The sequence below is a fragment of the Trachypithecus francoisi genome, unplaced genomic scaffold (genome assembly GCF_009764315.1).
Source record: "Trachypithecus francoisi isolate TF-2019V2 unplaced genomic scaffold, Tfra_2.0 Lachesis_group7, whole genome shotgun sequence".
In the NCBI taxonomy this organism is placed as follows: Eukaryota; Metazoa; Chordata; class Mammalia; order Primates; family Cercopithecidae; genus Trachypithecus; species Trachypithecus francoisi.
The window spans coordinates 75,197,313-75,211,638 of NW_022681472.1; the positions used below are offsets into that span (position 1 = coordinate 75,197,313).

At 32.2% G+C, this 14,326-nt stretch overlaps 1 protein-coding gene across 1 annotated transcript in view; it reads right to left on the reverse strand.

Moving 5' to 3' along the window:
* MRPL13 (mitochondrial ribosomal protein L13) overlaps positions 1–14,326 on the reverse strand; it is a 49,350-nt gene that overhangs the window by 17,724 nt on the left and 17,300 nt on the right. Inside the window, exons 4-6 of the mRNA XM_033202738.1 lie at positions 12,014–12,074; positions 6,421–6,507; positions 889–1,010 (exon numbers count right to left, since the gene is read on the reverse strand). Of these exons, the coding sequence (XP_033058629.1) occupies positions 889–1,010; positions 6,421–6,507; positions 12,014–12,074 (270 nt within the window). The remainder of the gene's footprint in view (positions 1–888; positions 1,011–6,420; positions 6,508–12,013; positions 12,075–14,326) is intronic.

Consider the following 14,326-nt stretch of genomic DNA (forward strand, 5'->3'; position numbering starts at 1 on the left):
AAAGTGGTCTTTGCTTCATATTTTCCAGAGATTCTTTCCTGAAGTCACTTATAAAAGCTGACAGAAAAAATCTGTCTTAATTAATTTGTTCAGAAAATACTGGCTGAGTGTCTACTTAATTTGTCTAGCACCATGCTCAGTGCTAAATAAGACAAACATGTAGCTCCCTCATGAAGTCTAGCAAGAAAGACAGATAGTAAACAGATAATCACACAAATATATAATTAAATTAGAGTAAATCAGTAAATGGAAGTGTACCATGAGAACCCATAATGAGAGCCTAACCAGGTTCAAAGATTACAGGAAGGACTGCCTGAGGAAGTTACACTTAAATGCTTCATCATCTGGAGAGCCCTGGCAAAAAAGCCTACAAACAACTAGATGGGAGAAAGAATGTTACATCTTAGCAGCTTTATGGCCTTAGGTAGAGGAAACTGTACAGAGGAGAGCAAAAAGTATTTTTTTTTTTTTCTTTTTGGACCAAGACAGCAAGTATCCAAAATTAATGACTTTTCATTAGATAATAGTTTTAGCTTATGAAACAATGTGGAAATCTGAGAATCCTTACGTTTCAGATTAATAACGATACATATATCATTCCTAAAGACTACCATCAGTCCAAGGAAGGTCAACCCAAACAAAATATTTGATAATTATAGGAACCTATGAACATCTTTGCACTTACCTAGCAAGGTCTTAATGCTTAAAAATTTTTGGTTCTAATATCTACATCTAGAGTTTATTTGTAGGTAGTAGATGCTGAGCTCCCAAGGGAGCAAAAAAATGAGTTCACTTTTCCCACCCTCAAGGATCTTATTTAATCATATGGTTGAAGAAACAGAAGATATCAAAAGAGAAAAAAAAGACAAGAAGAAGGGAAACACTTACGGAGTCCACAATCTTGGGAAGGCATCGATTTCTTCTTGTGTGTACTCATCTAGACGCTTAGGTACTTTTCGTGGTTGAGGAAGCTCCTCCACCAAATTCTTAAGAATATCTTCTGGAATATCCTACATTAAAAAAAAAAAAGACTTAATTTTCTTAAAATATCTTCCTTAGCAATAAATTACTAATACTTAGTGTTAAAAAAAGCAAAAGAATGTTCACAGAATAAGGAAAACATAAAATCTTTAAAATAAAAACCTTATAAAAATTCCCCAAAAGTACATTAGATTAATACGAGTAATCCCATTATAATAAGACACCTATTTTTCAAAATGTGCTGTTTATTTCCCTCTTTTCAACTGCAAAAAGACACTGCCGTGGCTCATTCTCATGCTTTCTCTTCTGATGAGTCTATGTACTGGGTCTACTGGGTCTAGTGCCACTACCTTTCAATCAGTGCTCCAACTGTGGCCAGAAAAAAAAATTGAAAATGAAAATCTTTGAGTCATTTATTTATCTAAGAAACATTTATTGAACTTCTAAGAACCAAACATTGGGCTAGGTGCTGGCCATATAAAGGGAAAAAAAAGATCACGCCTTCTAAAGGCTTATAATTTTCAAAAAGTCACCTCTCAGCTTGAAATTTTTCAGGATAAAGCTTTAACTCCTTTGCTAAACTTGCTTAGCTAGACAGTGTCCTTACCACTAGTCCACCTCTTCAACGTCACTTCTCCACAGACACATCCATGGTTTCTGACTAATCAACCTCCTCACCTTTCATGTGTTGCTCTAGACTCAAATCGTGATATCTTTATTAATTGTATTCCCTTGACCAGGACCACTTTCCCCCTATTATGTATCCAATGTTCAGAAAAACGATGAGAAGAGTTGAAAGATTGACCTGCCAACAGTAGACAGAATGAACCGCAGTGGAGAAAAGCTGGAGACAAGAACAATTAAGTGGCTGTTGCAGTAATCAAGGTAAGGTTTTTTTAAAGTTTGAATTTAGATACTGAAAAGCACACTAAAGTGTAAAGCACATATCTAAGACGTTTTAAAAGAAGAAAGCATTGGAATTAGACTAAGGAGGAATAAAAAAATGAAGAGTGTGGGTAACCAAAAGAATGAACATTTATATTGTACTCATGACACAGAAATAAGGCAGCTCGGAGAATGAACTATATTGTGAGACTGGATGATAAATTAATTTTGGGAACTCCATTTAAATAAAGGTATCAATATGGAAGTGTCTTATAGGCATTCTTATAAGGAGAGTAGATATAATTCCCTCTTCTCATTATAGGATGCGCACAAGAATTTTCGATAAAAGGATTATCACACTGTAAATTACAACACTCTGCAGAAAGCACTATTACAAGTGGGAATCCAATATCTGGCCAAGGACATGACATCAAATAAGTCATCGTTTTGACCAATTCTTAAGACATGCTGTCTTAAGACATATTGTCTTAAGAATCAGGATAAAATTTTATAATAACTTTAGGATCACAGAGCTCTACTGTCCTGTAAGCTTGTTCTAAAACCCAATATAGCAAAATATTTATAATATTTTAAGCAATTTAAATGAATTTTAAAAATTGTGGTTTGGATAGGCTGGTTCACTATCAACATATACAAAACACAATAGATACTACTGATAATGTGCTTCTTCACTGAAAAGCATTTAACAATATTTAACATCCTTTCCTCTATTGTTATCACTTCCTCAGTATATTCAAATCTGTGCAATAATTACAGAGTCAGGGCAAGCCAGAGGATGCCTGGACAGAGAAAAGATTGTTGGTGACACTTATTTTTTACTTGTTGAAGGAGCCTACTTGTCAGATATTTCCAAAGATGTATAAATATTTCATACTTCTTTGGAAAGCCAGGATAAAATTCCCTAGATCAGTTGTAAAGACAATTTCAAAAAGCTGCTAAGTGCTCATTCAGCATAGCGCACGTGGAACATAGTGGGTTCCTAGCAAATGTTTGCTGAATGGAATAGAATTTTGAATAGAATGAGCCAAATTTATTTACTATTAGAGGATTTTGCTAAATGGTTAAAATCAATGCAAAATGAGGAATCAAAGTTTTCATTAGGCATTACACATGAAACCGGGAAGAGGGAGAAGTATCCCCTTTGATGTGTATACAGAGAAGGTAACCCATGAATGCCAACTGAAGGTGTTTATGAAGATTTAAGAGTTCTCTTCACAGACAGGTGGTTAACCTAAGGGGAAATGAGGAAAAGAACAAGAGCAACAAAGAGAAACAGGGGTCAAGTGATCACTTTTTTTTGTAACTTTTTACTTTAGAAAAATTTAAATTTACAGAAAAGTTGTGACAATATAATGAACATTAATCTAATCTTTACCTAAGTTCCCCAACTGTTAACAGGACAGGTTTGCTTTCTCTTTTGGTCTGTCTATACGCAAACGCTTTTTGGATGAACCATTTTAGAGTAATTTGCAAATACTTCAAACTAAATATTTCAGCATGTATCTCCTAAAGATAGTCTTCTATACAACCACATTAAATTTAATGTTCAGGAAAATTAACATCAATGAAATACTTTTTATCTACTATACGTACATATTCAAATTTCCCAAATTGGTCTCATATTGTCAAATGTAACTTTTCCCAATTCAGGATCAGGTCAAGAATCACATGCTGCGTTTAGTTACTATATTATGTTGTTTACTCTGTAGTCTAGTCTCCTTTAATCATAAGTTTCCTTGCCTTTTCTTTAATATTTTCAAGGGTCCAGGCCAGTTATGTTGCAGAATTTCCTTTTATTTGGATTTATACTACTGTTTTCCCATGATTACATTCAGGTTAAGCATTACTGACAAGAGGCTATGTAGTTCATGTTGAGTGTTCAGTGCTTCACAGCAGGAGGCACCTGATGTCAGTTTCTCCCACAGTGACCAAAGATTTGATCTCTTGGTTATGGTGGTGTCCACCAGACTTTATTAATGTAAAAGCAATGGGAAGATTCCCATCACAAATAGTTGAAAAGATTCCCTTTACAAATAATGAATACTCTGTAGTGTGTTACTTGGAAACTATAAATATCCTGCTCCACAATAACCTTTTACCCAGTGGCCACAGAATATGCTGGTGATGGTGGCTTTTCTAGTTCAGTATTCCTTCTACATTTTTTATATGATATTCTTCTATAGAGGGCTTTTCTATCCTCAGAAAGAAGGGACATTATAATAAATTAAAAATAATTTTTGGATGGTCATTGTAGCCGTATAGATTTTTGTTTTCTTATTCAAGGTAATCCCTTATTATTACCATGTGTTTTGAGGTTCACACAGTTCCATATTTGGTCAGTGGGCACCACCTAAAGCTGGCTCCATGTTCTCTTGATATTGCTCCATGAGTTTTTGAGTACTGCCTTATTTTCTGTTACTTTTTATTATGTCACTATCATAAATCATGCAGAAATACTAGTCTTGTGCATGTGTATACCCCATAACAATTTAGTTCGTTCTTTGCTCCAGATCGTGACTCAATCAGTTCTCCAAGAACTAAGTTCCTTTTGGTAGGGAATAGCATGTGGAAAACAAGATTTGGGAACTAGTTGTGCTCACTTCTACTGGTGCTGTCATTTTATTTTTCTAATATATAAAATTTTAACATGATTACCATAAAAAATAAATTTAAAAGACAGTCTCTGAAAAAAATCTCATTCTTTCCCTATCCCTTTGTACCCATAGTCTAGTAGTTGCCAACTTTCTCTTCCGGTGATTCTTTATGCAAAAAGTAGTGCACATAAATATATGCTTGTGTGTATGTAAACATACATATGTATATACGCATACAAATGTAGTATGCCATCTACATTCTTTTTTACCTTGTTTTCACTTAACAATATATCCTGGAAAGCACAACTTACCAAGTCACAAAAATATGTGTCATTCTTTTTTTAAAAAATTGCACAGTACTCGACAATTTACTTCCTATGAATAAGCATTTTTTTTTTATTGTACAATTATGAATACAGTGAAAACAATCACGTGCACGTGTATCTTCAAGGTGTATTTTTATAAATGAGATTGCTGGATCAAGGATCAATCTCCTGATGTATGTATTTTCGTTAAATGTTACCTAATTAATTCCCAGGATTCCAGATGAGATGCACCATGTGCTACCACCAACAATGTATGAGTGTGCCTGTTTCCCCCATGGGCTTGATAAAATGTACTGTCAAGCTTCTGAATACTTATCAATTCATTTTTGGGAACTAGGCTCATTTATATTCTGAAATGAAGTAATTTCCTATTTAACTGAACTACCATGAATACTTAAAATATCTACACTCAAACTAACTTTGTAAATGAAATATTATTTTTGTGTCTTTTAGAAATTATGGTTTCTAAAGAAAGTGACAATACAATCAGAAATAGGAGTTCTTAAATTCTTGCAATTTCATCACGAAGTGATCCTTGGATGATGATACTGCTCCCATACATGCTACCTTAGAGGTAAAGTGAATAGTGGCAAATTATTCTACTTATTCATTTATAGCAAAGACAATCAATTAATCATTTTGATAAAGCATGAGTAACTTACTCATTATTAATAACTATTCATGTATTGTTTAAGCTAACAATAAGAGCACATGCGTAGCTTGAACAATCATTGTAACTTGATATTCTGGAATAAATTTTTATATTATTCCTTCAGGAGGAACAAGAAGGACAATTATAACCATGGTAATGATAGCAATTAGCACTTATCATGCCAGGTTCTTTTCTAAGCAATCTACAAGTGTATTTTATTTAATCCTTACAACAATTTTGTAAAATAGATACTATTATTATGTCAACTTCACAGAGTAGAAAATGGAGGTAAGTAATGAGCCCATGTCCATGCAGTCAGTAAATAATGGGGCACAGATTCAAAGCCAGGCAGTCTGATTTGATACTGCACTCAATTATTTTATTATAGAAGCTTTAGTATTTCATTACATTATATTAAGGAGAAAAGTTAAGTACTTAAAACAATATAATACTAAGAAATAAAAATGTTTATACTTTTTCCAAGTAATTTTTAGCTGAATCAACTATGTGAGTATGAACAAGGATTCTAAAGTTAAATCATGGGAAATAATAGCAACCAAAGTTAAGCTTTTAATCCATGATTCACAGAAGTTTTGCTACTGGTCACATAAAAAGTAAACTAAATTAAAACTTTTTCACAGTGAATGAAATTATCAACAAGTACCTCAATTTAACAGGGGTTCTGATCATAGCTCCTTGTTCAAAAGCAAGCAGTGATTAAAATTTTTAAAAAAAATTTAGATACTTTTAATTTTTAGTCCAATGATGGTTCATTTTACATTTTAAAATATTAATAAAAGTAATTATCATTTTTTATACATACATATCCACTTAAAAAATACAAAAATATTTCAGAAGTTGACATAGCATTTTTGAAAATAAGTCTTGGCATTTATTTAAAAAGAAAAACATTTAACTGAAAATTTTGGAAAAGCCTTGTTACCAATGACCACTGACTTACTTCATCTGGAAAAAGATGCAACCTTTCCATCATTGTTCTTCTGTGAAGGTTTTTAGGTAGCATGCCATAAATAGCTAGTTTTACAATCTGAAAAACAGATATACATAGGACACAATAAGTAAATTGTGACCTGTGATAGTAAGAAAGTAAACATAATTAGAGATGATGATGAAAATGAGGGGTTTGCATCATTCTCAGCAAACTATCGCAAGAACAGAAAACCAAACACTGCATGTTCTCACTCATAGGTGGGAACTGAACAATGAGATCACTTGGACACAGGAAGGGGAACGTTACACACCAGGGCCTATTGTGGGGTGGGGGGAGGGGGGAGGGATAGCATTAGGAAATATACCTAATGTAAATGACGAGTTAACGGTTGCAGCACACCAACATGGCACATGTGTGTATGTGTGTGTATATATATATATATAAAACAAATATATATAAAATGTTTATATATATAAAACAAATCTGCACGTTGTGCACATGTAACCTAGTACATAAAGTATAATAATAACAATAAAAAAAGAAAGAAAATGAGGGGTTCAGATTCAACACGAATACAGGAAAGAAACAGACCTAAGTGGATATGTGGAAGCAACAGAAAAGAAACTTTTATTACTTTGTATATTACTATTTTCTTTTGGCTCCATTTATTGTTTATTTAGAAAAAGAAAAAAAGATTAAAAATAACCTGTATATGTGCCAAGTTTAGATAGAATAATTGATTTTTATCATCTGCACTCATATTTCAATATAATTTGATGTGTGTTACAGCTAAACCCACTAAACAGTACATGTTAGAACAGGGTTACTTTGTAAGAGGCCTTCCTATTACTTTTATTCTCTCATCAAATCAGACTACAAAGCCTCGTTACATGCAAAAGCTAATGGAATATCATATGCATTTTCCATCTATTTTCTATTTTCTGTTAGTGTTAAAACTTTATGTTTTTGAGAGGTCATTTAAGTACATATAAATACATATATAAACATGTTTACATAAACATATATATATATTTATGTTGTTAAAATTAAAAGCAATTAAAAATTTAGTTCCTTAGTCACAAAAGCCACACATTTCAAGTGGTCAGTTGACATGTGGCTAGTGGCTACCAGGTTTGACGGTGCAGACACAGAACATTTCCATCACAGCAAAAATTTCTACCAGACAGCACTGATTTAGTTATTAGCGTTTAAATTTTTCAATGTTTTAAAAGTTGTAAATTGAAACTGCCAATGTTAAGACTATCTTTTCTGGATAAGCAAGTAATTATATCCTCTGAATATCATCGTAAAGGCAGTTTTATTGTATTAGTAGTGTCACATGGCATTTGATTCTCATGTTTTTAAAAAAATTTGAATTACTAAGTTGGCATTTTAAAAATCTGCCCTATTAGAAAATGCAAACTCCACACTCAAATTTTAAAAAGTTAGAAAATGTGAAAAGATATAAGCTAACAGGGAGGAAAAACGACATACAAATGTACGTAAACAAAGAAATACACGTGAAACAACACATACATGCAAAAAAGTAATTCTAGCTGTACAGACATTAAGTATAAGTTTTAAGAAATTCAGAAAGTAAAAAAGATAGAACAAGATAAAGTTAGTAAATATTGAAGACCTTCCTCATATAATCTATATCCCAGGGCATGTGCCATTTGTGTCACAGAAGTAACTTATTATTTATAGGAAGGGAGAAAGTCAAATAGAGGAACCATGTTAGAAGAAAACATGAGGACCTAGAACCTCTTAAAGTTGCTAAAACATATGACAGAGAGAAAAAGAACATAAGAAAAGGGCTAAATCGATATATTTATTTGAAATTAGAATAATCTACATCATTATGAAAAATTTTAAATATTCAACAATTACCTATTTAACTATTAAATATTAATTATCATATTTCACAAATTTCAATTCTGTACTAATAATCAGAAAGCTGCATTGTGAAATTCTCTGATAGGCCACACACAGTAAGAACTGATAAGCAAATTATGCCTACTGGTGGAGGCCTACTATTCCAAACACTTAGTATTTCAATTAAAAGTAAATAATAAATCTCTTCCTTGACAAGACACTCTTCTTCAAAACATAGTAAAAATTAAGACTTAAAAAATTAAAATCCTTTAATGAGGTAATAATCCAAATGGATTTAACTCTGAAATATTTCCTAAGCCTTCCTCAAACATTTTACAGTCCATTTCAATTATTGCTCATAAACAATAATTTGAAACAATTTCTACAAATGTTCCCTAATACCAAATTGCTAACACGAACGTTATACTATACTGCCTCCTAGTGTACAGTTAAGATAAAACAGAAACTTTCATTGTAACATTTAAAATATTTATAAAGTATTAAAATATAATTTATTGTAACAGCTGTGATATATATTATCAGGAGCCCTTATAACTTTTAATACTATTATATACAAAGCATATTAATATTCAAAGTATAATACTTTGACCTGTAAGGCTTAAAAACACACTAGTTAAAAAAAATTTAAATATTTCCTAAGAAGCAAACTCTGAGCACACTTTTATAAAACAGATATAAACAATACTAAATAAATAGTAAATCATGAAACTTCTAAATGGTATGTCAGGCCTTATTATAATAAAATATCCTTCCCTCCAACCTTACCAAGAAAATTCAGGCAGTACTATACCAAACAAATGGTTGTATCCTGACAATAGATATTTATTTTTATTATTTTAGGGAAACAAAAAAATGATATTTTTAGGTCTAACATTTTGCTAATTTATTAATGTATTGCCGTAAAAAGACAAAATAGTCTCTAATAGGAAAAAAATGCTATCTAACCTATGAGTAAAGTTGAAAGGTTAGTTCTATCAATAGTTAATGGAAAAATAAATCTTAAAACAACAGGAGACTTTGCCTTTAGCAATACTGGTGACTAATGTATGAATTAGAACCTCTCCCAGTATAATACACAAAGTAATAAACATTAGTGAAGTTAATTAATATTGTTTATAAAAATATCTTTTATGAAAACTGACCTCACAAGACTCTGAGGCCCCAAATTCATCCTTCTTGTGGGGATCAAGATCCTGTAAGTCTAAAGTTTAGCTCAAAAAAATCTTAGGTTGTTACAGCCCCATGTAGTTTGCCATAAGCTAAGTGGATCCTCTTTGAGGAAAGCCATTTTTAATGCAGGTCTTAAAGAATTCCCAGGGATGAAGTTTCAAGGTACATGAGCCTACCAAGTAAGTCTCCTGAGCAGATATTACAAACTGTGGACTTACAAAGGCCACAAATATGAGAATCAGATATAAATGCTAAGAATTATGTTTAATATGCATAAAGAAATATAAGAGTGGACCAAAACACGATAAAACAGAAGACTATTGAAACTCATCAACAAATTTGAAAAAGAACCAAATAATCAAACTTCAGGAAACGGAAAAAAGGTCATTGAAATTAGGACCTCAGAAAAAGGTTAATCAGATTAGACACAGGTGAAAAGATACAGACCTGGAACACAGATCTGAAGAAATTACTGAGAATGCCTCACAGAGACAGTGAGACATGAAGTATGAAAGAGAGGTACTGAATCATGTACAATAAAATGCAACTGTCTCCTCTTATTATAAACAGATTTCCAAAGGGAAGAAACAGAGAATAAAGAGACCCAATATTAGAAGATTTAAGAGCTAACACATTTCCAGAACCGAAGACACCAGTCCTCAAACGAAATAAATAAGACTGTAGCAGGAAGATATGAAAACCAAAGACAATGAAAAGGTCTTACAGGTATCCAGAAAAAAAAGACAAGAGTACACATAAAGAAACAATTAAATCGACATCAGATTTATAAAAGCAATAATACAAGCTAAATTCCAATTGAACAATAGCTTCAAAAAGCTGAGAGAAAAAAATAATGGAATAATGGTTATCTTAGAATTCCATTTACAGCAAAACTATCTTTCAAGAATGAAAGCAAAAATAAAGAAAACAGTTTCAGACAAAAAAGGGGAGTTCAGTATTAAGAGAATGTGGCTAGAAGAATGCCAGCAAGAGGTACTTCAAGGAAAAGGAAACTGCTACTAGAAGGCAGGCTGAGTTACAAGAAGGGATTGTAATAAAAGAAAATTTTAAAAAATCAGTAACAGAATAAAACAATAACAAGAATGTTCAATCGGAAGAGTGTTTTCAAATCCTGAACAAAGAAAGCATGTAGATCTGGAGGGAGGGTGGTAGCTAACAATCTTCTAAGGGCTTTCATTGATTTGGAAGGAAGGTCAAAATACTGATGATCTTTAGACCTATAATAAATCAATTCAACCAATCCAAAAGAAGGCAAGAAAGAAGAGAAACTCTAGCTACATGATGTTTACAATAAAAACATCTATAACGGAATAACTCAGTAAAGTTTAAACAATGAAATATATGAGGCAAACACTAATCAAAAGTCAGCTAATGTAGCTATATTAATATCAGAACAAATAGACCTCAAGGTAAAAAGCATTATTGGAGATTAAGAGGATCGGTACATATTGACCCTGATCAATTGTTTAGAAAGATTACAATTCTAATCTTAAATTCATGTAACACTAAACCTTCAAAATATATAAGGCAAAAATTGACGGGAAAAAAACATAAGAAAAATAAATAAAACATAAACAAGCAGAGTGCCTACAGTCCTAGCTGTTTGGCAGGCCAAAATAGGAAGATTGCTTGAGCTCAGGAATTTGAGTCCAGCCTGGGCAACATAGCAAGACCCTGTCTTTAAAAACATAAACTAAAAATAGAATGAAGTCTGAGTGTGGTGGCTCTCGCCTGTAATTCCAGCACTTGGGAGGCCGAGGTGGGAGGATACCCATGAGTTTGAGACAAGCTTGGGCAACATAGGAAAACCTGGTCTCCACAAAAAATAAAAAGTTTTATCAGGGTGTGCGTACCTGTAGTCCCATCTACTTGAGAGGCTGAGGTGGGAAGATCCCTTGAGCCCAGGAGTTTGAGGCTGCAGTGAGCTATCATTGTGCCACTGTGCTCTAGCCTGGGTGACAGAGTGAGGCCCTGCCTCCAGAAAAATAAATAAATAAATAAATAATAAAACGAAAGTAGTTATGTTTTTAAGAACTTTACTATTTTTTCCAGAATAAAATGGACAGATCTGTAAGAAGAAATTAATAAATCTACAATTGGGATGTTAATAAATAAAAATAAACTCAGATAATATTTGAGTTAACAAAAAAAGTCAGAATATAAGAACACACTTAGCATGTTTGAAAATATATGTATACACATGCATACATATATCTCTCTCCTTTCCAAGGCATTTCAGCGAACTCATCATATACTAGGTGATTATGCAGGTATCAAAATTTAAAAAGAAAAACATCAGAATTCTTTGACTACATGCAAAACGTAATACATAGCAATTAGAAAATATATAGAGTTGAATAATAAAAATAATACTTATCAAAACTTGTGTGATACAGCTAAAGTGAATAATTTATATCCTTGAATGCTGACTATATTAAAAGAGAAGGGAGACTGACAAAACAGTGTCTGAATTGGTCTTTCCAAAGATGATTAATAAAAAGTACAAGAAACTTACTGCCACTGGATCCCTCAGGTGAAGCTGAGCAGCTGTTACTTGTCTAAATCCACCTGGGTAGCTGTTAAAAGGAGCAAAGACATTAAAACTGGGCATGGGCTGATACCGTATTCTTTAAACTGATTATTCTTTTATAAGAAAACTATTTTAATAAATTGTTTCTGGAAACTATGCTGTTCATTAGCGTTTTCAAAATCAAGTAGTAATCTACGCTCTTTGAAATGCTATTCTCTTAAATGGTCAACTACCATTATATCATAAGAAGTTCTACTTCTTGGAAAAATTTATTGGCATAAGTATATTTCTATATGAATTGTAAGTTATTAATTCACTCACTCATTATGGGGCAGTTTATTACTACTTGATTTAACAAAGAAATAGAAACAAGCAAGAATATTTCATGTTCCTTACCAAATTAGATAAACTGTATAAACTACAGGTTAGGTCTGGGGAAAATGTTGGTAGTCCACTTGGTTCTGAAGTCAAGTTTATACTTTAGACAGCCAGTAATCATGTTTCCTCTTAGCAGTTTGTAAAGGTCTCTAAGTGCTACATATTGGCTCTAAGTAATATAATATTTCATTGTGTTCAGATCAATTATTCTTTATAAAATGAAAAAAGTGGCAATTACAAAATATACATTGAATAGTATTGGAGGCAGCTTAGCTTCCAGATACCCCAGATGCAGGTAGGGAATCTAGGTTTTGTCAGTGACCCCCAGTGTAATATCAGGCACCTCATTTTACCTTTCTGCTTATAATTTTACTCATATGAATAAATATTATCTACCTCACAAGATTTCTGGGTCAAATGAAAAAATATTTCTGAAAGGGACTGGGAAATTTAAAACAAAAACAATCAATATATAGATGTAAGGTTCTATTATCCTAAATAGATAAATAAAGTCCAAACGATTTTAAGAAAGGGGGAAGAAATTGGAAAGTCAGTGTGGAATCTGCAAAAAACCTTAAGATTACCTAAATGTGATTCTTTCCATATGTTCCCTTCAATAAAATTTGAAAATATTTTAAAGGTGATTTAAGAAAACACATTTTAGGAATAAAACTTATCAAAGTTAGAAGTTTGCTGAGAAAGGTAGTTTTAATATTGATATTCTCTTTTTTCATGGAATCTCAGTTTTAGAAAAAGAAATGCCTGTCTAGACTTCTATTCCTGCATTCTTTCTCTTACAATTTCTATGCTAAAAGATGATCTTTCTAGTTTGAAAACTGAGATGGCAAATTCGAAAACATAGCATTTACAATATATTTGAGAAGTTTGGACTTTATTCTGAAGTATTTGGAAAGCTAATGTAAAATTTTGAGCGGAGGATGACTTGAGTAATGCAACACTCAATCGATTTTTACTATTAAGAAAATAACTATACTCTTTCCTCCAGTATGGGATGGAGTAAGAGAACATTTGTTTTAAATGCTAGCTAAGGGCTTCTCATTGAAATTAATTCAGTAAACACTGAATGTGTATCATGCTGGGACTGGGGACATAGATAAGTATGACAAAATTCTGTCCTATTTAAAATTGAAAAATTCTATTGATACAACTAGTAGTAAGTTGTATCTCTAACTCATGCCAATGTATTTTAGATGACTAAAGACTTAGATGTGAAAGTTCAAGGTGCACGCACACCCAATTCAACCAACCCCTAAAAAATCAGAAGTAAATGTTTACGAAAATCTGAACAAGAAAGAATTTCTGAGACTGAAAACAGAAGAACTTACAGAGGAAAAGGCATCTAATAATATAAAATTAAATAACTATACAGTAAATAACAAAAATTTTGTTAAAAGCAAAAAATAAAATAGTGGATTAATAATCTTAATAGATAAAATGTTCATAGAAAGTGATAAAGTAACAATGAAACTTCATTATTATGCAAATGTAAATATTCAGCTGCATATCAAAAGACAACAGCCTTATTTTTAAAGATAATACTGTGTCTGCACAGATTTGGGATAACAAACATTTGTATGCTCTTCTATGGCTTAGTAAACTCACGATTGAAAATACCTATCAAAAGACCTATAAATGATCATTCCTTTGATCTTGAAATACATTTCACTTCCAGAGATTTTAAATAATCCTACATATATGAAAAAAAATCACTGGACAAAGACATTACAGGATACAAAATCAATGTGCAAAAATCACTAGCAAAAAATTACTAACATTCCTAGACACTAACAAGAGTCAAGCGCAGAGTCAAATCAGGAATGTATTCCTATTCACAGCTGCCACAGAAAGAATGAAATACTTAGGAATACAGCTAATTAGGGAGGTGAAAGATTTCTACAA